Below are 26,929 nucleotides of genomic sequence, written 5' to 3'. Positions count from 1 at the left end.
CTGAAGAAGCAAATGAACTCCATTTAAAAACAGCTATATTTGCACTTTTCTACCTTTAAAAAAACTAGTTAATGTAGCCCAGCTAGCTGAAGGGAAGATTTGTTTCAACTTGCACATTAAATCCAGAAGCTTTTATTTTGAAACTTTTAAGAAAAGACTTTTATCAGACATACACAATCACAATAGCCTTACATATATTTCTAAAAAACAGAAACTACCATCCTGTGAGATAATGCATCAGAAACCCACACTGGATATTCATCTTCCAAGTAAGCAATTGTGTATACCTAATTTTATAGTCTCAGTCAAATGCTGCTAAACAAATCCAACTTTACAAAAAAGATTTTATTGAAAGGATTGAAAAATATTCGATTTCAACAATATTTAAAACAAGTTTTCAAAGCATTAACAATATGTAACAAGATTTTTCCTCTTTCAAAAATTCAGTACACTCTGCTTTATACCATACCACACCAGTTTTTAATAACTTGAACTCTAGTAGAGACTTTTTTTTTTTTTTTTAACCAATTTCCAAGCTTCCATTTTGGCCCTATGTAGACTGGAAAATGTTTACAGGTACAGTGATATTTCCAACCCTCATATTAAAAAATAAAAATAAATCAGCAAAACTCTGTTTTACTAATACAGTTTAAACTAGTTTGATTAAGCTACATCAGCAAAATAAGCTTTTACCTCCAATATAACCCAGTCTGCGTTAGAGCTTTTATCATTCAGATGTAGTTTGAACATGTTACCCACACTTCAAGCAGTTAAATATGCAGAAAACTTGAGTGCTGATCAAACTTCACTAGCCTGCTTGCGAATTGCTGGTTTGCAGATTAAAGGCCTTGAAAAGAGACTTTGTACAATTCAATAAATTCGTAATGTATTAACGCAAGTAATTTGTGTTGCATTTTGATACAAAGCAGCTAGTACAATTATAATCAAAGGAGCTTTTCTGAAGAAAAAGCAAAGGACTTAAGCCATCATATGACTTACTTTCCTGTGGTCAGTGACTGTAGTTCTCTACTAGGCTGAGCAGTGATCCAAATAATATTGTTATCAAGCAGGAAAAGTTGTACAAGCAAAACTGCAGAAGCCTCAAAACCAGTAATCCAATTGCAGTACGTGATAAATTTAGACAACTCCAGCAGATCTAATTTAGAAGAAATAGGTAAATTTTGTTTACATTTCATGAACTATGCACTCTGCAAATTAAAGTTCTACAATTTATTAAATGATACTTTTACTATTATAAAAGCATAAATAAAAAGTGCTGAATATAGTTTTATCTTTACAAAAATACTAGATAGATAAGGCTCATTAATTTCACCTCACCTCCACAAAATGATTTCCACTTCCTAGTGTGCCTGGTATTCTGCTTATTTTTCACTAAACAATATATTTATTTAGCCACTATACCCTGTTCCTCTTCTCAATTATTGCATGTTTAAATAAAAGAATAGTTTCAAAGCAAAAAGTTTGATGCTTTTTTCATAGCTCAAAAAGTAAACAGCTATTTAATAACTGAATACCCCAGCTTAGAAAACCCGTAAGCAGCTTCAAAACAGTGATAAAACAATTAATGCAGATTCAAGTGAAAGATAAATCTCAAAAGCTATCTTGACATTCTCAAGATATCACAAAATTTTTCTGTTTAGACCAAAGTAAATCAATATTCTACTCTACAAAATTTACAAAATGAATATTCATTTATATTAACACTATTTCATTGGGATTTTTTTTTTAATCATTAACTATGAGTTTGCTCCTCTTTTATGGAAAAGTGCTCTCATCTCGATTTAATAAAATTAGACAGACTAGGGCAGCATCCAAAATGGAAGAGACATTATTTAAACCATTAGAGCACAGCACGTTAGGCAGAGTTCAGAAATTAATACATTTCCCATTACCACTTTGGACCACATAAACAACATAAGACAGTCATGAAAAGTTAACACAGCTTCTCACTCTACTTTCAAGGAAATCCCACCTTCTTCAGTAAGAAATTATCTCCTCCGCAATTTTATGACGCAGGCTTAAATTTAACGGATAATGTCCACTCCTTCAATGGCCAACACAGCAACACTGTGAAAATGCTGAAGTTTGGGTAGTATGACCATGAGACTGCACCACAGAGAACATAAATGTAAACATTATTCTTGGGTTTGTTTTTTTTCAGTTAAAGTACAGTACAAACCCTTTTCTTTTTCCCAAACTATTTTTTTTTTCATAAAAGCACATACAATAAAATATGTACAGAGAAGTTAGAAACATTTGAAAGCATCTTAAAAAAAGTACATATGAGACTTAGAATATCTTGAATGTGCTGAAGGCACCATTGCTACTCTACTGGGAATGTGTCCTCTCATTTATCAGCCTACCAATGCAGTATCCCTTTCTGTATTACTCAGCACCCGGAGTTGGAAGATATCTGTGGAAGTTAAGGGCATTCAAGACACTATTGTCTTCAAAAAAATAGTAGTGCTATGCAATATAGTAGTAAGTTAAGTCCAGATTCTTCTTGAATACCTCAAGATTTTATTTTTTACTATATTGTCCCTAACGCTACCATTTGTTCTAGAGAATCAACAAAAATAAAATCAACACATTGATGATTCCCACCAACAGGAACTGCAGAGCTACAAACTAGCTCAGCTGTAAAAATGAAGATCACTGAAATAACCAACCCAGCACGAGCAAATGCTCGTCCATGCTAGTGGAGGATATTTACACAGTGATGACAGCTAAGGGTCAAACACCGTTCAAACAAACGGGCACTCTGTGTGCACGTGTTTGTGCATGTGTTATTTAGTTTTCACTAATTCCATCTATTCAGAAAAAACATTCTTCATGAGAACTATATATCTTATGGAGATATATATGTATACTTTTTAAACACTATTTTCATCTATTCATAAAAACAGCTGTGTTCCTTCACAGGTTTTGTCACATTTGCAAGTAAGAAAAAAGTATTTTAAGCTGTCTTGATAGGGAGGTGTTCTGGGGGAGGTGTATTTAAGCTAAAAAAAGAAGTGCTGTATTTTTTTAAAGTAATTTTTAGAGCTTTTATATGCATAGAAGTCTTAACAAATGGAATTACATATATAACAAATTAAACAGACTATTTTCATGCCTCTTTTCTACTGCCACTTTTCTATTACGTATCTACATACAGCCTACCACATTATTGGTAAGTTGTGTTACAATCAAATCTACAGATGTGGTTGTCAATACCAATCTGAAATAACCCATTTTCAGACTGCTCATTTAAAGGAAATTCATCAAATTGCATTACAATAATCAGAGCCTCACTTCTTCCATTTCTCTTCCTGCTGGACAGGAAGTAGCACAATATTTCCAGCCATCAGCAGATCAGACGGATATAAAGTATACCGCTATATATGTGTCTGAGATGGTGACCACACACGTTAGCAAAAACTTTAAAAGCATATAAAAGGGATACTGCCACTTTCCATTCCCATGAGTCATTAGATGTAGACTCTCAAAATTCTTCTTCGACGAAGTTATTTTGCTTCTTCCGAACATTCCAGTGTAAACACTCAGCCAAGCTTTCAAACCAGTCGCTCACAGGATCTCGGAAACAGATCGAAGGAAGGGGATAGCAAGAGGTAGTGATGCTAATACTGCAACAACACAGGAATATCCCAGGTCAGTCAAGGGCAATAAACAGCAATTTATTTTTTATTTTTAAATCTTCTAATCACTAGGCAGCCTAGCACTGCATTCTTTTGCTGGTCATCACAAACTCAACACTAGAACAAAGGAAAATTTAAGCCACCACCTTGGCCTTGGAATTTCAAGTTTTAGCAATAAGCGACATCACTAAGAAGTCTAGCATATAACAAAGGACCAAATGCCAAATGTGATGCTTGAATCCCTACTAGCCTCCTGATCTGACCTATGTATTTTTCAACCTAAGAGGAAATAAAACAGTTCAAGACAGAGTGTCTGGAACAGACAGTTCATGACAGTGTCAAGACATGTCCATCTTCGTTGCCAAGCATGCAATGTTACATGCTTTTGTCTTAATACTTTGCTTTCATAGTAAGATCTAAAAGACTCATATGAGAAATAAAGCACAAACTGTGCTAAAAGTGCTTAGAGAGATGTTAGGCTTTATAAAAGCTGTTTTCTTCACTGCCAGCAACCTTTTGACAGTCCGAACAGAACAAGAAAATTGCATGGATCAGTATTTTCTACACTTCAAAGAGGTACTACGATCAAGAAAATATTTCACCTGTCTCCATGGCATATTTCCTGTCTCTTCCTTCCATCAAACGAAACCCATGCTGTATTCCTGGCATCCGGGGAGAGCATTATCTGAAAGAGAGAAAAACTAACCTTCAGGTCCCAAACCTAATTTTTCAAGGAGCAAGGAACACCTTCTCCATCCTCCCTGTGAGTAAAGAACATACACCTCAAATTTTACTGTTGCACCAAAATTTGTAAGCTGTCCACTACAGCACTGCAGTAGCATAACACACGAGTTCCAAATATTCGTTTCATGTTTGGGATATATACATATTTTTCTATGTGGAATAAACAAAACCCCCTCTTTATACCAAGATTATAAAAACAGAAAGACCTTCCAGCTACAGCCAGCGCATGCCTTAACCCAGTTACATGTGTTGACCCTAGAATCAATTTTGAGAAAAAATATTAAATTAATCCAGAAAAATAAATTTCTAATAAGTAATGAATCTAAATCTGTCAGAGTTAGGAAGTTTTGCTCATATTTAACATGCATTCCTGTTAAGAGGAAAGAAGTGAAATACAAATAAAATATTAAATTTATTTCGTAAAACAAGAACATAAACTCCAGTGTACACTTCTTAATCCTAATCTTTCAATATACTTAGAGAGCCCTTATAACCCTTAAGGATATTAGCTTATTATTACAAGAAGATTGAAAGCTGGAAGGGGTTTGTTCTTCCTTAACCGTGGGCATTTGTTAAAAATACCCATTAAGTCCATTTTGTATTCAGGTTTTACAGGCCACTTTTTTCTGCACAACACCATTAACAAAATTGATCAGGGAGTTACAGATAGTATTACCACTAATATACTCCAGATCTAGAATATTTGTTGTTTAGCCATGAAAGTAGAATTTTTCATTCCCTTAAACTCTACTGGTTTACATGGGCTTTAGCAGAAATGATTTAAAATTTTCTTTGCCCGAATGTAAGTGTATGTACTCCCATTTTGCAGACATTCATACAACTGCAATCCAGTAGAAAGCAGTGTAAAGTCTTCTCCTAGCGGGCGTATTATTTTAAACAAAGATACATTCTTCAAACAGACTTGATCTGGTCCTCCTACAAACAAAAGAATGCAGGGTACACACGGTAATTCCTGACCTCTTCTGTTTTGGTCAGGTTCACATGGTTATTGTGAAAGTTTTTAACTTGGAAAGAGAAATAATATAAGCTAACCTTGAGTTCCACTCCAGCAGGAACAACAATAGGTCTGAAAGACAATGAGTGAGGGCAGATTGGGGTGATCATTATTGCAGGAACATTCGGATGAATCATAGAAGCTCCTGCAGCAGCTGCATACGCAGTACTACCAGTTGGTGTGGAGACGATGACTCCTGGGGAAGCAGCAAAAATTTCACTTCCTTTAACATTAGAATCAGTGCTGTTATTTAGGAAGAAGACTGAGAAATAGGACTGCTAATGAAAATATAGCAGAGAGTATATCAACTTGTATTAGATTACAACTCTTCTGCGAAACACAAGAAGTCAGAAACTCTTCTGATCCTGGCATGGCATGTTTGTCCTATGGGCTCACATAAATGGTGTAAACTTAGAAATATGTGTAACCTAGGATTTATAACAGAGACATAAATTTGCCTATAAAGGTTAAGAATTACGGGTTAAGAGCTTCTGTATTTCATCAGTTAGATTTGAGCCCTTTAGCAAATTCCAGATATCCAAGCAAATTTCTATTGAGCTACTTCTTGACCTTTGCTCTAAAATATCATACCCAAAGAAGCTGCCACATGCCTCCACAAGCCCGTAAACAAACAAAAAACCCTTATATTTAAGGCTTCCTTGACAACTTACGCATTCCACAATGAAAAATCTGACCTATTCTTTACACCCTCATGTTTTCTGTCACCAGGAAACTGCAGCTTGAGATTTTGTTTCCATGTGAGAAAAAGCATTCTCCAGTACAACAGCAACAGTCTACACATGAACTGACAAGCGATTTAGCTCAAGAAAACGACTCACCATCTCCTTGCACTGTTGTTATCAGGTGTCCATCTAGAAAGACGTCTACATTGGAAAGGTAAGAAGAAGGACCACGATCCACAACAACTTCATTTAGGACCTGCCATGACATCAAATATCACCAGTCTGCTATTGCTGGTTTGGCAATTGATTAAATGACAAGCAGAAACATGTTTTCCAGATCTTTGAAAAATTCTACTGATTTGGTACCTGTGAAACTAGACTCTCTTTACTATTTCATTTCCTTAAGTGCCAGCTGAAGAGTTTTCATTTATTTATTTACAGAACGTTAAGAATTAAGAGTTATTTTCAGAAGATTGTTACTAGCAATGTGCAGGGCTTTTTTTTTTTCTCACTTATAAGGTCTTTGGGAGATCCCATTTTAAAACTACTCATTTTCAAAATAGACGGAAAATGTTAGTACGGGAAAGTACAATATTAGCACTTACGGTTGCAGAAAGAAATCAAGTGCAACATTTTCTCATTATTTAGTGTACATATTGCGCCCTATATCAATATGGATCTGTCCCACACTACTGGGACAATGTAGTAAATTAACAAAAATGGGAAACTGATAATAAAACATGTATAAAGCAAATTACAAGGCACATATTAATTCCTTTGCTTATTTTGCACTCCGACCTGATACTGCATAATTTGCTTGCCCACTTCTTTCTCTATATTCGTAGGCACCACTCCATTTTCTTCTATACCATTTTGTACTGTCATCTTCTCTCTGTGCTCTTTTACTACTTTCACTTTCAGCCTGCTTCGCAGAACAAGTGCTGCATTGCCTAGAAGTAAAATATAGGAGAAAGTACAAGAAAGTTATGCTAGTATATTAAAGAAAATTGCAATGACTAGCAGCCTGAATGAAATATCATTCATCTATTTCCCGTGCAATGTTCCCAGTTTCATTCACAAGAGAATTGTCTACATTTGGTTAAAGCTCAAAACTGAATTTTAGTAGTAATGAGCAAAAATGAAGTCAAATTTGAACCCCATCCTTCCTCCCTTTCTTTATAAAGTAAAAAGAATATTTAAGTTCTATATGGATATGATCAAGATTAGAAAACAATGTTAGGCTCAAGTGATCTACACTGAGACAAAAGCTTAGCTTGAAGAAAATGACTGCATTAGAAACACCTATTAAAAGAACTTTCTAGCAATTGAGAATTTTATACATCTTTTCAGAAATCTACTTTGGATGCAACTCAAATAACCTCCTACTGAAGGAACAAATTATTTCTTTCCTCAATTATTTCATATGCCTGACCTCTCATTATTTAATCACTGCACTTCTTAGAGGAACGGACTACCATAGACTTCATAGCTACACTCTATTCGTAAGTTTAGCTGTCCTTTAATGTACGTTTTGCATCTTCCTCTACTTGCTTGCTCCACACAGGACGAAGATATTTCTTAGCCATTTTCCTTTACACAACAGTATAGAAAGCAGCACTGAATGCGTCAATATAATGTAATACTTTAGTTTGGTATATGTTTCTTGTGACTCAATCTTATGGGACTACCTAAATGAGTTGGTTAATACGTTAACCAGTCTTGGAAAAAGCTACAGAAAATGTAACAAAAAAGAAACACCACACCTTGTCTCCTTAAATTTACCTTCTATAACCTGAGTGACTTGGGACTGAAAATTCTCAAAATTAAATGGAGTAAGAAATCCAAGGGATCCCAGATGAAAAGCCATAACTGGAGGTACACTACCCTATCAATAAAGAAAAGAATTTAAAAGCTACTGAATAAAAGCAATTCATACTTCAACTAATTTCCTGTAAATATTTTGACTATTGATGTAACTTCAACTGTTCATAATAAAAAACAAAGCTATAATTAAATTAAGCAGCTCATATATGCATTATTTTCAGAAGGTATCAGGTAAAACAGGCTTGACAAAAAAGAACAAACAAAGGACAAATGCAGCCCTTGGTAACAAAGAAGAAAATCTTCAAATACTTCAAAAAAAAAAAAAGAGGCCTTTAAGTCTATTTCCAATAAAGACCAACCTGGAAAAGTGAAGAAGCATAAAGTAAGGTCCCATCTCCTCCCAGGCATATGATAAAGTCTATCTGATTGGAGATATCATCGTAATCTAGAAGCAACATTGAAATAAAAATTTTGAATTAGTTTTTTTCAAAGGTCTTAAATTCCTAACATAAATTATGTGCAGCATGCCAACATTAACTCACGAACATAAAAAAAACACTAACTAGGATGTGTCAACAACTGTTTGCAAGAGACATCTTAACATCACAAATTTAATTCAATGACAAAGAAAATGTTAAGACAAATATGCACTATGCCCCAATTTTACTTTCGAGAAAGTCATTACCATACCTTCTCTGAAGGTACAAAATTTCTTCTTCACTGGTCCAAAATTATCATCATTAGCTATAGCAGGGTCTTCCAAAACTTTTTTTTCTACGTACACTATCATATTGTTCACCTAAAAAAGGTAAAATGAGCTAGTTAATAACCTCTTAAAGTACTTGCCTCTGCCTATAATCTGCATTAGTTTAAAATGTATGAATACCAGTTACAGAATCTGCATCTGCATTATACAAGTCTACACATTCCACATTTAACAAAATCAGTAGCTGAAAACAGGTTAGAAGTAAAGTTTCTTGTTACAGTTTAAAAAGAATGGACTTTACTTTTTTTTTTTTTTTTTTTTTTTTTTACCTCAGTAAGATACACACAGAGCTCTTTAAAAGGCTGCAGCAGACTGGCATCACGTATCTTTTTAATAACAAGGACACTCTTGGGAGGTTTGTTCCATGTCAACCGCTGGCTTGCTGGATCCTGAATGTGCCTAAAGAATAGAAAAAGCACAATGTAACATAAATATTTAGGATTGTTAGATTTAAAACATCATTTTATCAGAAAAGGTCATTATAAAAGAAACAAAAAGCATTGAGTAACTGAAAGAAATGGCAGAGGGACACTGCAATGCCCACAGATTTTCAAAAATGTTACTATGTTTCGCCTTGACAACATTCTGGCTAGTTAAGAATATATCTTATCACATGCCAAATTAGAATAGTTTGGAATTATAATGATGCTTTTTTCCCTGCATGAAACCAAGACAAGTCTTATTATCAAGACTATTCAAAGACTTGAGAATCGCAAGAACTAAATATACGTACACGACTGTTTTTGTGTTTTTCTAGGGGTAAAAATGAGTTCAGTAACAGAACTTCACGTTGTTCTGTAACACATTTAGTTGATGTAGGAATACCCAGATGTAACCTCTTTCTTCATTTGGATTCGCTTCTCAGCTCCATGATTTCACAGTTGTATTTTGTGCATTACAGACATCCCATCCTTTTCCATATGGTGCAGATATAATCCGTAAAGCAAAGCAGATTAGTATATGTGCTGAACAAGCCAAATTTACAGATTCGGATTTAGCATTTCAAGGGTTAAAATAAAACAGATGCTGATGCTGGAAATGGTATAACCAGCTCCTTTTACTTTCAAAAGGAAAGTAAAATGCTTATATTCTATATAAATACAGCCGGAACTATAGACTAATAGTCTAATACCAACAGCCTTTACTAACAAACACTGCCAACTCTCTCTCTAAATATTACATAACACAGAAGAGTACAAATATGCAGTTATATTCAGGATCACGTAGAGGCTTTCAACATCACATTTATACTTTAACTCATTGTATTTTACAATCAAAGGACCACAGAATAGAGGGAAGGTTAGAAGGGTCCCTCAATCAACTAATTGGAGTCTAGCCCAGTCCCCTGACACAGGGCTGGGGAGTTTTGAAAATGCTATACTTGGTCGAAATTATCACCCTGAATCTCAGATTACTATGAATTTGGAAGGCTTCTTCTGACTTGACAAGAGCTAAAAATAAAAAACTAAAATTGAACTGATTAACGCAACTTTGTTTAGCCCTTTCAAACAGCTGCAAACAAATCAAAGTTGAAGTTTTATATGCTATTTCCAATTCAAACCGTGACTAAAGAAATGAACTTGAGTACAGAAAAGAGTTACTTTAAATAATTCCTCAAATCTAAATACTGTTAAAAGGCAAAAGTCAGCTGTAGAGAAACCACCCCCAACAATATTTCAACATGACCAGGCTACCTTGTAAAGCTGGCAGAGAACTAAAGATTGCAGCATTGCTTTTCACTTAATAAACCTAGAACTAACACAATCTTTATTCAAACCAAAAAGACAGTCGGCCCACTTCAGTCGTACTCACCAATTCCACGTAGTTCTAAATGAAAAATTATTCATCACATGCTTTAAGATCTTCATTTTTTTTCCTGAAGTCAGGCAAATGCAACAGTTCCAAAAAAAGGCTGAGGCATTTATCGCTTCCTAAGAAACTGGTACTTCAAAAGAAAACATTTTTCCCTGAAGGTTTTTCTTTTCCCCTCAGCTAAATATTTCAACCAGTCCCAATAAAATGTTGTGAGGCTTTACAGAAAATTCCCTTATATAAAGTATATTCAGAAAATATACTTCAAAAAAAATACAGCCTTCAGAAAGCAGTTTTTTCAACACTAGCATTTAAATAGACACCAAGACCTTGACTAACTGAAGCCCAAAGATAAAAACTAGGATTTTCTGTTATATCCTCTCCAGTGAAGAGAGTTTCACATTACTAGTGACAGTAGAGAAGAAAAAACACAAGCAAAAAGGATACGCTTGTTTTTAGAAGCCACAAGAAACAAGAAGTCACAAAAAAAAATCTTACAAGTAGTAAGAATAGTAATTTGCAATTTGATTGTCAAATAGTCCTTTTCTTTGATGACCCAAGCATGCCCTTATCTCCCCAGCTATTCTGAACGCTGTGTAAGCAGGCTTTTCCCTGGCAAGTAGCGTGTGTTTAGGATTGCCTACCGCCACTGTACTCAACTGATCTTGACACTATTATTATATTGTCCAGTGCTGGCTCAGCCCATGGGGAGGAGCATATTCATCAGGATCAGGTGGGTAAACACACAGGGCAGTATAGCAAGCCACAAACGTTAGAAGAAATGGAAAGAATAAGGAAGTTCAGACTTCTCGCATACTGCAAGATTTCTGCCACACCTGTGTAGGAAATGTTAAGGTACCACCAACTTGCTTAAAGGAAGACCACTATTATTTTAGGTATAGATTTAAGGAAATAAATATTTAATTCAAATATGTTAAGTGTAAAGTCAAAACAATAAAACATAACTTTTAAAAAGGAGACAGTATGTTTGCACGCCTGCTGAGTAGAAAGGAACCCTTACTTTCATGCTAAATTTATCAGCAGACTAAAAAAAACCTTGCCTTGATGATACTCAGACAGAAAGTGCTGCAGATCAAACCACTACCTCAAACGCCTGATATCAAGAGGGACAAGGTTTTCCTCAGCTGAGATTTTGCAGTACACAGAGCAATTCCTCTGCCTTGTGTTGTCCATAAAAATCTTTGTTTTTCTCTCACAGAGAAACACTTTTCTTTGTGGAATAAAGAAAATGCTACCAATTGCTTCTCTGTACCATAATTGCTGTATGGGTGGTTGATACACAAGGAGTTTACTGTCGGTTCTGTTGGAAAGGCTTTACTACCATTGCCACTGTTGACCACGAGCTAAGGATTGAAGATTATGCAAAACATGTCTAAACAAAATTTCAGTACTTAATACTATTTGCATGCCCCATCCTATTTTTTTTTAAATGTGAAATGGTTTATTTTCTTTTCAAAATATATACATTGGGTTAAGAGTAAACTCCATTAGTTTAGATAGTGGATTGTGGGCCTCAGAACATCACATGAATTATTAAGGTAAAAGTAAAATTAATTCTCTTTTATGTCTGTTATCCTGAGGGAATTATTCCAACTGGCAAGACTACTAAATGTCCATACAGAGAAATACTGATTTTATCCTATCATAACACGGGGAAAACAAAAACAGTGACATTCAAATATATACTTTTTAATATGCAGATCAAGGTAACACATGTTTAATTGGTTTTACTTGAGAATCCAGTTCAGCAGTGCTGTACATTCTCTTCTCAGGCAGACTCTTCAAAGGATCAGCATGTGATATAAACTGCATGCCAATTTTTGCAATGCACACCCTAGAGCTTGGCAATCAAGCAACATAAAAGTCTCTGAACATCAGGTAAAATACAAACCATGCTGATTGGGGGATAAATAGTAGAAAAGTAAACTTATCGTCTTCCACATAGAATAAGCACAAAACCATTCATTTGGCAAGTACTTACATAATCGCTTTAGGATTTTGCAGCATACAGGCCTTTGGTCCAAATGTGGTCACTGGGCATGGTCCATGCAAGGAGCGTGTTCTCCTGGACATAAAAAGTTAAAGTAGTAAAAGAAACGTGACGACAAACTAGGTATTATTAGCTCCCCAACCACCAAAACCACATCTTTGAAAGAGTCACGTTAGGCAACGAAGGACAAAGTCCATTTCTTAAACCTACATTTGTGGTTGAGTAGCCAATATAATTTTACACATATTAGCTCACACATTTCAAAGCTAAAATTTAACTCCTGTACCTACTTCCTTGACAGTGATTTTAATTGAAACCTCACTCTCAGCTTATGCCCTCCTGACATGGCCAAACGCTAGGCTAAGCGGCAGTACTAGGCACATATTCTTGCGTTCATTTAAACTTCACTGTGCACAGAGGAAGCACCACAGCCTCTAACGAGATGGCCAAATTTTCCTCAAGCTCGTTCTGTGAACTCATTGCAAGCCTGCAAAGTTTCTATTTAGTCACAACTCTCCTTGGTACTACAAAACAAAACTGCACATTGGTCTCTCAGGGATACAAAAGAAGTAGATAAATCTCAAATTATAAAAACATAACCTTTTTCAAGGTCTCACTACTGTGCAAAGGAAAACTCCTGCATTTATGGAATCAAGTACAAATAATTCCTGTTTCAGAATTAGCCATATAATACATATTTTTAAAAAGATATTTTTTTCAAAGTTAGAATAATAAAGAATTTAAATAACTGAAGAACGCATTTTTCAACTCCTCTGTTTTGTCTTTTCTGCATTTCCTGAAGAACTACAACTTATCTGGGAGCATAGAGTTTTAGAACAGGAAATGCAGAATGATTAAGTCCAGTATAAATACACATTACACAGCTTTTTAAGGTTTTTCCTTTTTTAAGGAAAAAGTGTAAGTCTTGACAAGCAGTTAGAAAGAAATCTCACAATACGAGGAAAAGACCTTCAGATTTTGTTGTTGCTGTTACTCTGTGTGTCTATCATAGTAACTATGTCTCAATTGTGTAAGCTTGCTTTTAAGTTTGTATCTTTGTACTTAATAAACTAACAAACAGAGGTCTTTACATTCTAAGTCATACAGAGATATGTATCTGGTACATCAGAATTCGGTTCATTTTATTAGGTACTAGTTTCGGTTACCTGCTTTCTTTTTTTTTTTTAAATTTCCTTTTTATTGATCACATTAAAAATGGTTTCCATTTCTTTCCACCTCCCACAAAGAACACAAGGCTTTTGACTTTTCTAAAATAGGCTATTTAACAGAGTGCTTGTAAGGTTAATTTAATCCCTTGAAAAATAAATTGAAGACATCCTGGCCTGAGATTAACTTTTTTTTTTTTTTTTCAAAATTCTTAAGAGAACAAGCAATGAAGCATTATTCAGGCAGTTTTGCCTTCTACCATTTAGTGACATGCATGAATTCCACCACATAAAGAAACAGATCACACAGCAATCTCGCAGGACATACAGCTTGCCACTTCCAAGGCAAGTGGAAACACTGATAGTAGAACAGACCCTCCACACCTCACTTTCACAAAACTACTTTTAGGTTGCTTGGTAACTTCACCTCTTCCAGTCTATAGCAGACTTGCTAACAGTACTACTGCAGCCAGGAAGTGTACCTTGGCCAACCGCACAGGACTGTAAAAGGGCACGGTTTTCCAGCACTGTAAATATTTTACAACTTCCTTAAGCACTGACCCTGAATTAGAAACTCCAGCAATCACGGAGAGAAGGAAGGAATAGTAAGGTTTCAATAGTAAGGTTTCCACTTCACTAGCTGATAAATGTCAAGAAGCCTGTTTTTCTAGTAGTTTTCATGAACTACGACAGTCTTAATACTGCTAATACTTAATATTGGTGAAGTAAACCAGAATTACCATGACACTAACAGGATTTCATTACTAAGAGATCTCAAAATAAAGATTTATATCATCTTTCCTCTTTAGAATTTAAGTTTCTTTGCTTACTCCTACATAAATCTAAAAGATATGTTGACATTGAGCCTTCTAAAATTCATTGCCTCCAATCTTCAAACTAAGTATTTTTGGATTAGGTAGAAAAATTGCTAATTTTTCATTTATCCAATTACAGTTAACACAGACTTTGTCTTCCATGAGATGAGATTTGAAGAGTCATTTATCCTCAAACTTAAATCCCGCCCAGAACACAGGATTACTCCTAGCTCTAGGACGAGATTATCTGGAGCAAGTCAGAACTGTTCTGCCTTACCACTCCCCTCCACTACCCCCCTCAGCAAATCTGTATATGATAGAGTAAAACTAGCTTGCGTCACGTAACTGTTGAAATGTTACATAAAAGCTGCTAGAATTATTTAACTAAAAACAGGTGGGAAATATGCCTTTCTTGTGCTTAATTCAATTAACACAGGAACTGGTAACAAACCTATTCTTTGCTAGTAGTAAATCATCGCCACAATGCCTTTTATTGTGTATATTGTAAAGTAGCTCAGACCAGCCAGATGACTCACTTGTAACACCAAAAAAAGACACAACAAACCACAGACATCTACTAAAAAATCAGAAATAGATGACAGGTTAAAAAAAATACAATAAAATTAAGAAATAGCTGCAACATCTCATTTGTTCCATGTCCAAGAAAATATTCTTGTGCAAGATTTGAATACTGATAATTAAAATTTATCTCCTACAACACATACACAGAGGTGATACCTAGCTGTTATTCAAATATTTTTTTTCCATTTATAAATCCAGGCATGATAATATTCTTATCTGTCTGGATTAGTTACATGTGTTATAAAGTTTCTTATTTACATTAAAAGAGAAAAATGAGCAAGGACTTGTATTATTAGAGATTAATGTGTGCACAAAAAGCTCCAATTAATAATATGTATAGATTTTGGTTAAGGGTTTGCTTGTTTTTTCAACTTGGCCTTTGCTAAGAATGAGCAGCATTGCACTGGAAATTATGCATCTTTTACAAAGATATACTTGCCCATTCAAAGCAGATAGGCATCTACTTCAATTTGAATGCTGCACAGCAAACCTGAGATCGCTTTCAGTCTGACATTCTGCAAAATGCCTCATGACAATTTTACACTAATTTGAGGACAGCCAGTTAATAAATGTAGAGCATCTTAATGAAAAAATACTGTAAACAATTACCCTAACTTCTCAGTTCTAAAGATTTAAGCGGAGAAGTAAAACCACACCAGTTTCACAGCAGGCTTTTAGTGTAAAGACTTACCTGTTGACTCTGGTACAGAGCATAGCAGCTAGAGCAGCACAGTCAGAGCACAGCCCTTTGCGAACATTTTCCAAAAACATTAAAGTATACTGACTGAACTATGTATGCAAAACAAGTATTTCCAAGTATTAGCCTCTTCAGATGAAAGCCTTTTATTATACCTCTCTTCACCATAAAGCTTCCCCTGGGATCTTCAGGTCTCACCCACATATGCTCTGCTTTGCAACAGCAATTCTACTAGCAAAGTTGTAACTCTGGAGGAGAATTTCACCTGTTGAGCAATGCCTCTGTGATTCTGTCCATGCCTCTCAGCCTTATGCAGGATCACAATATAAGGAGGTTCTGCTACGCTTCCCACAAGATCTAGACACGCTGCTACCACGGCATGCTATTTGATATTTACAGTGGGTCCAAAGATCACAAAACTGAAAGATCTGTCCAAGTCGCCCACGTGACAAGAGCCTTGAGTCTAGATTCGGAACTTGGCTCAAAGAAAAGATGGGCGTTTCTCACTGTTGTGATACCATCTGCAAGCATCAACTATTTTGTGCTGCGTCATCTTACCTTAACCATAATTCTCATACACGTTTTTGATGCACGGCACAACAGCTCCAGCTAGGGCAGTTAGAAAAGCTCACAGAAGTCACTCTAGTGTTCATGGATTATTTCTGAGACTACAAACACTGCAGATATCTGCTTTGACAGCCATGCCATTTTGATCACAGGTCTGTTCCTAGTTTAGTCCCCACCTTTAAATTTCTGATTTCATTTTAGGCTAACAACCCTTTAAAGTGCATTTTAAATCCCTTAAAAAGCAAGCGGTTGAGCAAGAGGCAAAACTCTGCCAACTAGTCAAAGATCAGGAACTACAAACAAAACTGTTCCTTTGCTGTGACTTGAGCAACTATCAGGCTATAAATTAACATCACTCAGTAAAGATGCATTTGCATTTTATTTCTGGAAGGTACTTAAAACTTCTGAAGCTGGGTTGAAATATGACGTACTTAAGTATTCAAAGTTCAAGTCTATCCCAAGACTCTGGAAGTCGAGTGTTTAGGCACAAGGGGTTCCTCAAATTTCAAACCATTTTGTGTTTACCTGTTTACAGGCAATAACCTTCTAAGCTCCCATATTTAAAAAAAAATCCTTCACCTGGAAATGTACCCATACTTTCTTAACTAAGTTTCTCTACTAAGAGAGAATTTCAATACATAACACTACAGATGGCAGTTTCAGACAGCATTCAAATGGAAAGCTTTGAGACAACACATTAGCCGTTTGCTTTAAGAAGTCATACATGCACATGCAGAATGTTGCTGAAACACATCTACAAAAAAAGCAGTTTAACATCTACCAAGAAATACTGAACCAGAAGCAAGTTGTGAGAACCAACCGGAACCTACTCACATGAATGCCAGTTTAGAGATGACCACACACACGGCTGCTTCAGAAATTCAAATCCTCTTCGCAGCATGGACCACAACAGGATGGCTCTCTAATCATCTCCCACCCCATTTACTACCACAAAAGAGTTTTGTTGTTCTTTCTATTCATTATCAGGTAACACAGCTCTAAGACTATGGTTATTTAAAAAGAGGAGCAAAAACTAAAACCTAGATGATTGTATTTTTCTTCTTATTATTATTTTTTTTAAATAGCAGAGCAGGAAGAAACAAGAGCCATACCTGAATTCTTTGGTGCTTCCAAGGGCTGGAGAAGCAGACAGGCTTCGTGACTTAGCTCGTCCCCGGCTAGTACTGCTCCACTCCTCATCATCGTGACACGCTGAGCAATGATATGCAGAATCTGCGCTCACATCAGCCTTACCGGTGCACAGTTTTTCTTGATTCACCTCCATACTGGAAGTGGAAGAACCTCAGAGAGGGAGAAATTTAATTCCTGCAGAAAAATATGAGGGGAAAGGGGATAGAAAAGAGAGAGAAGAAAAATCTCAGTATTAGCGAGCATCAGACACTGAGTTGACACAATTTGGTAGACACTTCTCAAAAGCATCTGGGCAACTGAGAAGTTCTTCAAGGTCATCAGAAGACACTGGAAAGAAAAAAGAGCAGAATTAAAACTCGTATGTTCCCAGATTTACAGCAGTTTCCATTTGAAGCTGTTGAACACCGTTAGTTCAAGACCAGCGCGTCTCCAGTTATATCCAGCAAAAATAAATTTATTTTAGAGACTGAAGAGGAAAAAGAGCTGAACTATTTGCCAGGAATCAAGAACTTGGGGATATCTATAAAGTCATCTACTAAGTGATACGTACATCAAACAAAACTAGGATAAGCTACAATAGAAAAAATGTCAAAGTGAAAAGAAAATACAATAGTGACAATCTTAATAAACTTCAGTTCTCAACTAAAAGGAGATTAAAACCAAGCCGAGAAGAGACAAAAGACAAGTCAGAGTTCTGACTGAAGTGAACTGAAATTCTCGAATCATTTGCGACAAACTGAAGAGATGGTCCAAACAAACAAGATGAAATAAGGACAAATGTGAAGTATTTCACTTCCACTAATAATCAGCACAAATGTAAGATAACAAACAGCTGGCTAGAAAGCAATTTTGCAGGAGTAAAAGAGAAATAATTTAAATATTCATTCTTCCCAAAAATAAACGAAAACTCACATTTAAATTTGCATCATTATTTGAACTGAATAGAAGCCTTGTCACAAAACTAGAAAGCAACTTTCAGTGTGTAAAGAAACACTAAACTGTACACAAGCAGTATCTGAAATAATGAAGTCTAGAGGAACAGTACATTCCTCAGATGATTTCGACACAGAAGAAAATGTTGGCTCATTAAATTTTTGCAGATGTTTCTAAAACAGCTTTTAGCACATTGGCTGGGCCTCTTACTGTATCCTGTACAGAATAGATCGGGACATTATTGTAACTGTTAAAACAGACTTGGGGGCTTGGAAAATACTCATGGAATAATGGTATTTGGCTGTACAGTTAAGAGGATAACAAATCTCAGTAATTTTACAAGTACTACACTTCACAGCATCTCAACTTTTAGATAACAAAATATTGACAAAATGTAGTAATTTATAAGGAATACTGGTTCATTAGACAGAACTGCCACCTAACCATGTTAGAATCTATTTTTGCTCTTACTGTACACATTATGCCTACGCTAAAAAAACATCACTACAAAGAGGTACAATTAGAGTCAACCATTATTAATTGATAAGATCCTGTGCTAGTAAAGATATCAATGCTTAGTTGTTGGTTACTCATTGCTTAGTATTACCTGTGACCATGACTCAGGAAATACTCGTTTCAACACATTTTTGACAGCTGAAATTAGAAGAATGTAGCTCCATTTTTTAGAAAACTTTAAGCTTAAAATAATCTTTTACCAGTTGATTCATGTGAATAATTCTCTCTGATCATGCAAGCGCATCCATAAAATACTGCAAAATCTGACTCAGCAGAAGTTAGTTTTATTAGATTTTAATTTGTATTACCTGTAATGACAGCCTCATCAAGTTTCAGGAATACATCCCTGGCTGTTGTTTCTGAACTAGGTACAGAAAACAGGTTGCTTAGATATCTAAGTTTCAGAAAAGAAGTGACTTTATCAGATATTTAGCATCTGTGCGCACATGAGGAAAGTTCTTACAGTGTTTGTTCTTGAAATCATAATCTCAAACTAGCTCACTGTCTGTAATCTCTGAAATAAAAAGTCTCAAATGAGCATTTTATTTATATTTTTCCCCTGCAGGCTAACTGGATTCTGAATGGTTTTCCCAATCAAATATAGGAAGAATCCAAAATTTTAAGTTCTGAATTTTAATAAAGAGCACTTTATCCATTAGGTTTACGAAAAAGCCATAAAGGAGGTTAGAAAACTTGACACTAATTTACCATCTGTTTGTAGATATTCAAACGTGCAATGTACTTATCATTTCCGGCCTATAAATTAACATATCCAAAAAAAAAAAAAGCACAATAATTTATACTTCTAAATCTAGGGATCATTCTTGATAACCAGAAATCATAACAAGTAGATTACTCTTGCATTTGACGCATCTATGTCACGGGGTCTGAACAGGCTTCTCGAGCCAGCAGCAGTGAGCAGTCTCTTATCATCCCTTAACTTATTCTCAGAGACACACTCCTCGAAGATATTCATATATCCCTTTATATATATCCCCCCTGCACATCCATGCTCAAAAGTCACAATTTTTAGTTATTTCCTAAAAAACTGTACTAGACACACAAAAATTTGACAGCCCAGGACGTGGCACCCATCCTATTCCATAGCATCATCATTAACTAAGAAGTGCAGAGAAAAATAATTTATATCAGAAGTAATAAATGAGGTGTGCTTCCAAGTGACTTTGAGAAATCTTGATCTGACAGATGCTGTCAGCGAAGAAAATCAGATTAGCACAAAACTGGAATAAAGACATTGCGCAGATCTACTACTAAATACAGCCTAAGAACTTGATATTCCTCCCTTGTAATACTTTCCAATTCAGGATGTTTTAACTACAGCTTACACCATGTACTGTTTAATTAACGTCCCCTCACAAGACCTTTATTAAATAAGCAGACCTGACATAAGGACAAAACTATCACTGAACAGCTCCCAGGATTGGATCCAAAAACTTGAAGCACAAATCAACAAACGAGTGAAAAGGCTGCTCTGGTCTAAGTCACATCCAAAATTAAGAAAAACAGAAAAAGAAAAGATTTAGAAGCATAGCATTACAGAACGAATGACAACTGAGAGAGATTTAACACTTGAACAATAGAAATCCTGTTACGATGACGCGAAGTAGCAAGTTGAGTCACCTTGGACCTAAATAAATAAATATATTATTGTAGCCTATCCCATCTTCATCTTCTCCATGGTTACAAATGAACACTCCCATGAACCAGAACTTGACACAGGTTTTGTCAAACCACCTCTGTATGGAAGGAAGTGCTACCATAACATCCCACGAGTTAAACTATTATTAAGGAATCACACTCCAGGCCTACACTAAGAATTCTAGCTATAAAAGAAGCTTGAAACAATTTTACTAAGCCTTCATACATATGTAAACCACATCCTGGTGGCCTAGAGTCATACGCACTCATCTTAAAATGCAATATTCACCACTGTTAGATCACACTGAATATAGCATAAGAATCATGCTCTTCTGATGCACAGAGCTACACAAGGCGCATAAGGCTGCAAATCATCCAGAAATTTAAACCATTCTTTGCATGAGATTGCTTGTCAGCTACTGTTTTGTAACAAAGTTTTCCTCTGTGAAATGCATTACCCTAAATCCTCACAATGAGGGGATTACTGCAGGTTCGGTCCCAACCAAATACACTACTTTTAACATGCCTTTGAGACTGTAGCAATTCTACTAATTTCTTAGAAACTGCATTAGCCTGCTGAAACTCTTAGTTCTGTAACATGTTATCAACTCTAGTATTACAGCAGAGACAACAATGTTGTATCCAAAAACTGGTATCAGCTGCCCTGCTGCTACAGACCCCTCTGTGCTTAATCACTTAATTCTGTAGTGGTTTGTATTATTATTACATTTTACTGAACAAAGCACTCCAATAGAGCTTATGTGCACATGACTCCATCCCCATGGCACTAAACCTCCTCTCACCTAGAAAACTACAAAAAGAAGGAACAGCATGTAACAGTTAAGTTTAGAACTTCATATCCTAGACGCTATCCTGTGTGTGCGGAAAAATCTTCATATCCTAGACACTATCCTGTGTGAAGAAAGATCTTCATATCCTAGACACTATCCTGCATGTGAGGAAAAATCTTCGTATTCTAGACACTATCCTGTGCGTGAGGAAAAATCTTCATATCCTGGACGCTATGCTGCGTAAAGAAAGATCTTCATATCCTGGACACTATTCTCTGTCTGAAGAAAAACATGAATAATATTCCGCACTGAAATCCAGCTGCCTGGAAGCAGTTGAAATTCAGTGGCATCTTTTTGATTACATTCTACCAAAAAAAAAAAAAGAAAAAAAAAGAAAACCACCACACCACAGATAGCATGACCATCACGTGTTAAACACCCAGGGAAAACAAGCCCATTCTTTAACCCTTCCCCTCCAGAAACACCAGCACACAGCCTCCCTCTGACAGCGGCGAGGCTCGGTCTCCCCGCCGGGAGGTGGCGGCCCCCTCAGCTCGCCTCAGCCCCCCGGGCAGCCGCGTCCCCGCACCGCTCGCCCTCCCGCCGGCCCGGCCACCCCTCAGCGCTCCCTGCCCGGCTCCCCACTCACCGCGGCTCCCTCAGAGGCCGGCCGGCCGCCCGCGGCGGCTGTGGCGGTGGTTATGGCGCTGGCGCTGGCTGTGGTGGCTGTGGCGGTTCCAGGGCAGGGAGCGGGGCCGGCGGCCCCTGCGCGCCTCCATCGTCCCGTCCCCGCCCAGCGCCTGCGCCGGCCCGGCCACGGCTGCGCATGAGCGGTGCGGCCCAGGGGCAAATGTAATTAACCGGAGTCGATTTAATTAAGGTGGAGCCGGGCCGGTTGGGCCGTTCCTGCAGCTCAGCGGCCCGGCTGAGGGTTTTGTGCCAGCCAGCGGGGTAGCTGTTGGTTTGTGTGGAGACGGGCCCGCGCACAAGTTGTTTTCACTAAGCTATAGAGCGCCTGCTTGTTGTTTGCAATTAGAAGTTAGCCGTAATTACGGTTAGTCCCCAGCTAAAGACAGAAAAGAGCCCAGACCAAATGTCATGACACACAGACAGGAGCTGTGGAACAGCTGCTGTGACCAGGCGCGGGTTCCCCGAGCAGCCACGGTGCCCTCGGAGGACACCAGCAGCGCACGGCGAAGCGTTACACAGCTGTGGCTGCCTGACGGCCAGCCTTGGCAGGCAGCTCCAAGCCAAATGCACACACGCAGCCCTCGGAGCCCTAACACACCTCCTCGCTCCCGGGGCAGGCCTGAGGACAGGCACAGACTTGTGCACCCAGCTGGCCCTGGTCGCTTCGTGCCACACCTCGCACTCCTGCTGCCCTGGCTGTGGCTTGCATGCGTTGTGCTCACACCCCCCTGCCCTACAACAGCAGTCGTGGACGTGGACATTCGTCTTTCCTTCGGTAACTCATCTCAACAAGAGACAGAAGCTCTTAAAATACAGGAAACTGTTTTTCATTCTGTCCTTCTGAAACTGATTTTTTAGCGCTCCTTCACGGTTGGCAAAGAATTAGGTTTTCTAACATCCAGATTGCATTTTCTACCAATACAAGAGGTCATGTACTAGATTGTATATCAGGACAAACCTATAGAGTTCCCAAGTTACGCAATTTGAGAATGTGTTAATTTTGGCTTTTTTCCTCTTCATGTATAAATATAGATTTTCAGGAAAGTGCGGAGTCGCAAAGAAGTGACAGTAAATGAAGAAGCAAACCTGAAAAGAGGGAAGTAGTTGCTACATAAGGGGAAACACCATAGGAAATGTTATATCATTATTTTTATTATTATTTTTTTAAGTAAAGCTATTGTTCTGAGTCAAACTTTTGCTTTATTCCTCCTACCAGGCCATACTAACAGCCCAGTCTGCAAGAAGTTAATGAGACAATACACAGTTCTATGAAGTCAGTTATAGCTTGGAGACTCACAAGTCTTTCAGGTACTTAAAAGGGATGTTCAAACTGCAAAGGGACAACAGAACATGGCATCAGGAAGGAACATAGCACTAAGTTACACAAAGTCAAGGCATTTATCTCAAAAATTGCAGTAAAACATGTTTCAGCAGGAGCCACGCTTGGACACAGTGCCTTTGTTAACTATGCCTGTCCATACCCAAATACCATCTACAAAAGCTGACCAAAGAGCAAATTTTCATTTGAGTTGGCTCTGGGGGGTGGGGAATTTTTCCAAATCCGTAAAGATGAAAGATAGAAGCACCACTAGAACCGTTTCTAAAAAGAATACATATTGGCTGTTATAAAACAAACATTTCAAGGTGGCAATTTTTTTCTAAGCACAGTTACATCATACAGGCGTGTAACATTTTGCAACAGGCATGAACTCTGGACTTGATGAACACTTATCCTCATTAACTGATGGAGATCAGATAAGAGTGTAATCAGCTGAGCCTATCCTATTTATAAAAGAGCTACAGTTACAATAGCAGCTCCGAGCTGCCCAGGTTCAGCAGTGATCTTGGCAGCTCTACTTGCTCATCTGGATGCATGTAACAGAGAGACTGGTAACACCTCTTCCCTTCTATACAGATTGATGTGCCATGAGAAATAGAAGTCTTACATCACTTTTGAGCGTGTGCTCACTAAAGAGCATAATCAGAACAACATAGCTCATTAACCAGGTTGTGCTTCTTTTCTCCCAGAGAAAACACTAGGGAAGACTGAATCAAGTGAAACTGAATAAAACAAACATTCACAGTAACACTGAGAAATAAGCATAAAAACATCATGCTTTATTATTTTTTTTCTCTACTAGGGCTTTCAGTTCTGTGAAATAAATTTGCCTTTAGATTAACAGAAGAGGTAAGTTAACAAAAATGCTATTGCTTGCCCGATTCATTGCACAGAAGACTGGTGCCAGATATGGAGATGCTCTGCTCTGTCTCCATCTACAACTCAAACCTACTTTCAGCAAAAGGTGTTTCCACTGAACAGGAAAAAATTAACAAATTGTCTCCAGCGACACCTAAGAGGGTAGAAGAACATAGTTCTTACCTCTTGAACCTCATTTCAAACTGTCTCCAATGATTCAGAATTCCTGAGAAATCATGAGAAATAAAAATGTACCAAGTTTAAATTCTGATGAAAACAGTGTCATGAGTGTGACAAATAAGCTATTATCAATGTGCCAAACTACAGAGCTACTGACATAAGGACAGAGTAATGCACGCCACAGCATTGCATTCATTATTCAGGCTGATTACAAATACCTCCAATAGTTACGTAAATGTCTTCATCCCCATTTTAAAGACTGGAAATTAGATTAATTGACTTGCAGGAGGGTTCTGTGCCATAGCTGAGATAAGCAATCAGGAATGTTGGCATGGAGCCCCACGCTCAATCCACTTGACAATACAAACCGTCTTTGATAATGCAAGGATAGCACTGAGAGCTGCTGGCAGCCAGTAAAGAAAACTTAGGTAACAGAGAGTGGAGAGAAGCAGGAGAAATCTAACATGCAAAGAATATTGCAAAGGGGAAACGTGCAAATTCTTTGAGCGAAAGGCCAAAAATTTAGCCCCATTATACAAAAGAGCTAGCTAGAAAAAACATACCAGATTGTTCTAAGTGCATTGGCTCCAGTTAACAAAGACTACAGCTTTCATAAAGTCTCTGAAGAAATTTTAGCAATGTTAAGACAACCTCATTCAGTAGAAAACGTTCTTAAAGGAGTTTAAGGAGAAATTCTGATGACTGAATAAAAGTAATATAAAGCCACACTTCAGATGGCCTGCTAGCCATGTGACACAACTTAGGGATAAGACTTGCAAAAAGCACTGGGCTGGATAGCCTGATTACCTTGTTGGACTTGATTATCTGGGATCCACAGGGATGAGACCAGTGACCACATTTTCACGTTTTTGGACAAAACATGTGGCTAAATGTAAATTTCAAGCTCATACAATTCAATTTAACATCCTATACTCAATACAATCTAGATTCATGCTAAATTATGGGACAAAAATGGGTTTGTACCACTGACATGCTCCTGTTAGTGTACAAGACCAACAGCCACTCACACTTCTGGATCTTCCTTTGGAAGTTGAGAGTCCTAAGCAAATTCTAAACATCTCCCCATTTTTCAGTTTCACTGCTGATAGGCTTCAGTGTTGGAATGAAAACACTGAGAGGATTCAGCTTCATAAAGTTCTCCTGCCCCAAAGAGTACAGTGACTATGGCAGAGAGCAGCTGAACTGAGTAAGTCTGTAACTAAACGCAGTTTCTTTTTCGGAAACACATGTTCACAGCTGGTTGATTCAATCCATGGCTTTGGACTGCCCCTAAAATTTCTAACCACTATTGAGCTGTCACAGTGTTGAGCAACATCCACAACTGAGGATTTTTACTAAGTCTGATCAGTAAAGACGACTGTCCCATCTTGATGAACAATGATTTGGCTTGAACTATACTTGGCATCTGAATTATGCCTCAGCTGGAAGTCATCAATCCTGAGGAAGTTTCAGCAAGTGAAAAGTACTTATTTTGTCTCATCACTAGTAAGGACTATCCCAAGCAAAGATCTCTCCCACCTCCATATCTTTCTCTATACGAAAATAAATGTAAACAATTATGCAAATATATCTTATTCTTTATGAAAATAGACACCTGGGACTTACCTCCTATCTCACAGCAGGATACAGGAGAGAACTATGGAGAAGGGCTTGGGCTACAACTTGGGGTGTTTTGGGAGGTGCTCCTGTCTCTCCCTGTGTGACTCATGCAGTCTGTTTTTCTGCCTCCAAAGTAGAGATAAAACCAATTACTTCCCTCTTTTTCAATCTTCTTAAGACTGTTGTCTCAATGATACAGGAAATACCTCTTTGCACGCGCCTGAGAAGTGCACAGTCCATATTTTAAAGATTTCCAGTTGCTACCCTAATACAAATATGAATTAAAAAAAAAAACAGGTCTATTTATTACACCATACTTCACTGTTCATAGGAGACCTGGTAAAGGCAAGCACGCTGCTGCAGCACTGAATTTCACGCTAAGTCAATAGTTCGATGTGAAATCCAGGGGAATCCAGTTTTCTGCAGGATCTCTCCAAAGTCAAACGCCACTTAAATGTTTACTAGGCTAGACTTCACACTGACAAGGTCAGCACTGTCTGCAATTCAAAGTGGAAAGACTAAAGGGAACTCTAGGGAAAAACTATTCTAGGTTTGCCATTAAATACCTTTACCCTGACTGCCTGGGGAGGTCTAGGAAATTGCAGTTCCTACCTGCCCCCAAACCACCAGTGCATCCAATGTTTATGAAAGAATACAGGAGACAACTCCTAATCCAGGAATTGGAGTATTTCAACGAAACTGGCTTGTTTGTCTCACCTAGACTACCCTCAAAACACTTCCCATCACCATAACTAACAGTTGAAATATTAGAAGTCCAATTTCAGCTACTAGCTGGCTTTTGAGAGTCAAGTACGCACATTGTTCTTGGTCCTTTACTTGTCAGGAGCTA

General features: G+C 37.4%; 1 protein-coding gene across 6 annotated transcripts; it reads right to left on the bottom strand.

Annotated features, from left to right (window-relative positions):
* Nucleotides 1-116: 116 nt before the first annotated feature.
* NADK (NAD kinase) lies at nt 117-26,191 on the bottom strand. Of its 6 annotated transcripts, XR_014573218.1 has the most exons (13): nt 22,042-22,215; nt 17,454-17,667; nt 12,506-12,589; nt 8,961-9,090; nt 8,616-8,724; nt 8,285-8,370; nt 7,884-7,986; nt 6,900-7,051; nt 6,258-6,357; nt 5,457-5,614; nt 4,262-4,344; nt 1,994-3,647; nt 325-1,156 (listed from the first exon to the last, which is right to left on the bottom strand). XR_014573218.1 is itself a non-coding variant. In XM_083802346.1 (12 exons), exons 2-12 carry the CDS (start codon nt 17,624-17,626, stop codon nt 3,506-3,508), a joined length of 1,320 nt encoding a protein of 439 aa, XP_083658472.1. In that variant the 5' UTR covers nt 17,627-17,667; nt 26,086-26,191; the 3' UTR covers nt 117-3,505. The 6 variants fall into 6 exon arrangements, 5 of the variants coding, with proteins under 5 accessions (XP_083658472.1, XP_083658471.1, XP_083658474.1 ...); XM_083802346.1 differs by lacking the exon at nt 22,042-22,215 and adding an exon at nt 26,086-26,191 and having other exon boundaries at nt 117-3,647; XM_083802345.1 differs by having other exon boundaries at nt 117-3,647.
* Between the last annotated feature and the right edge of the window lie 738 nt (nt 26,192-26,929).

The sequence above is a fragment of the Anser anser genome (assembly GCF_964211835.1).
Source record: "Anser anser genome assembly, chromosome: 17".
Taxonomy (NCBI): Eukaryota; Metazoa; Chordata; class Aves; order Anseriformes; family Anatidae; genus Anser; species Anser anser.
This window is presented reverse-complemented; position numbering and strand designations above follow the sequence as displayed.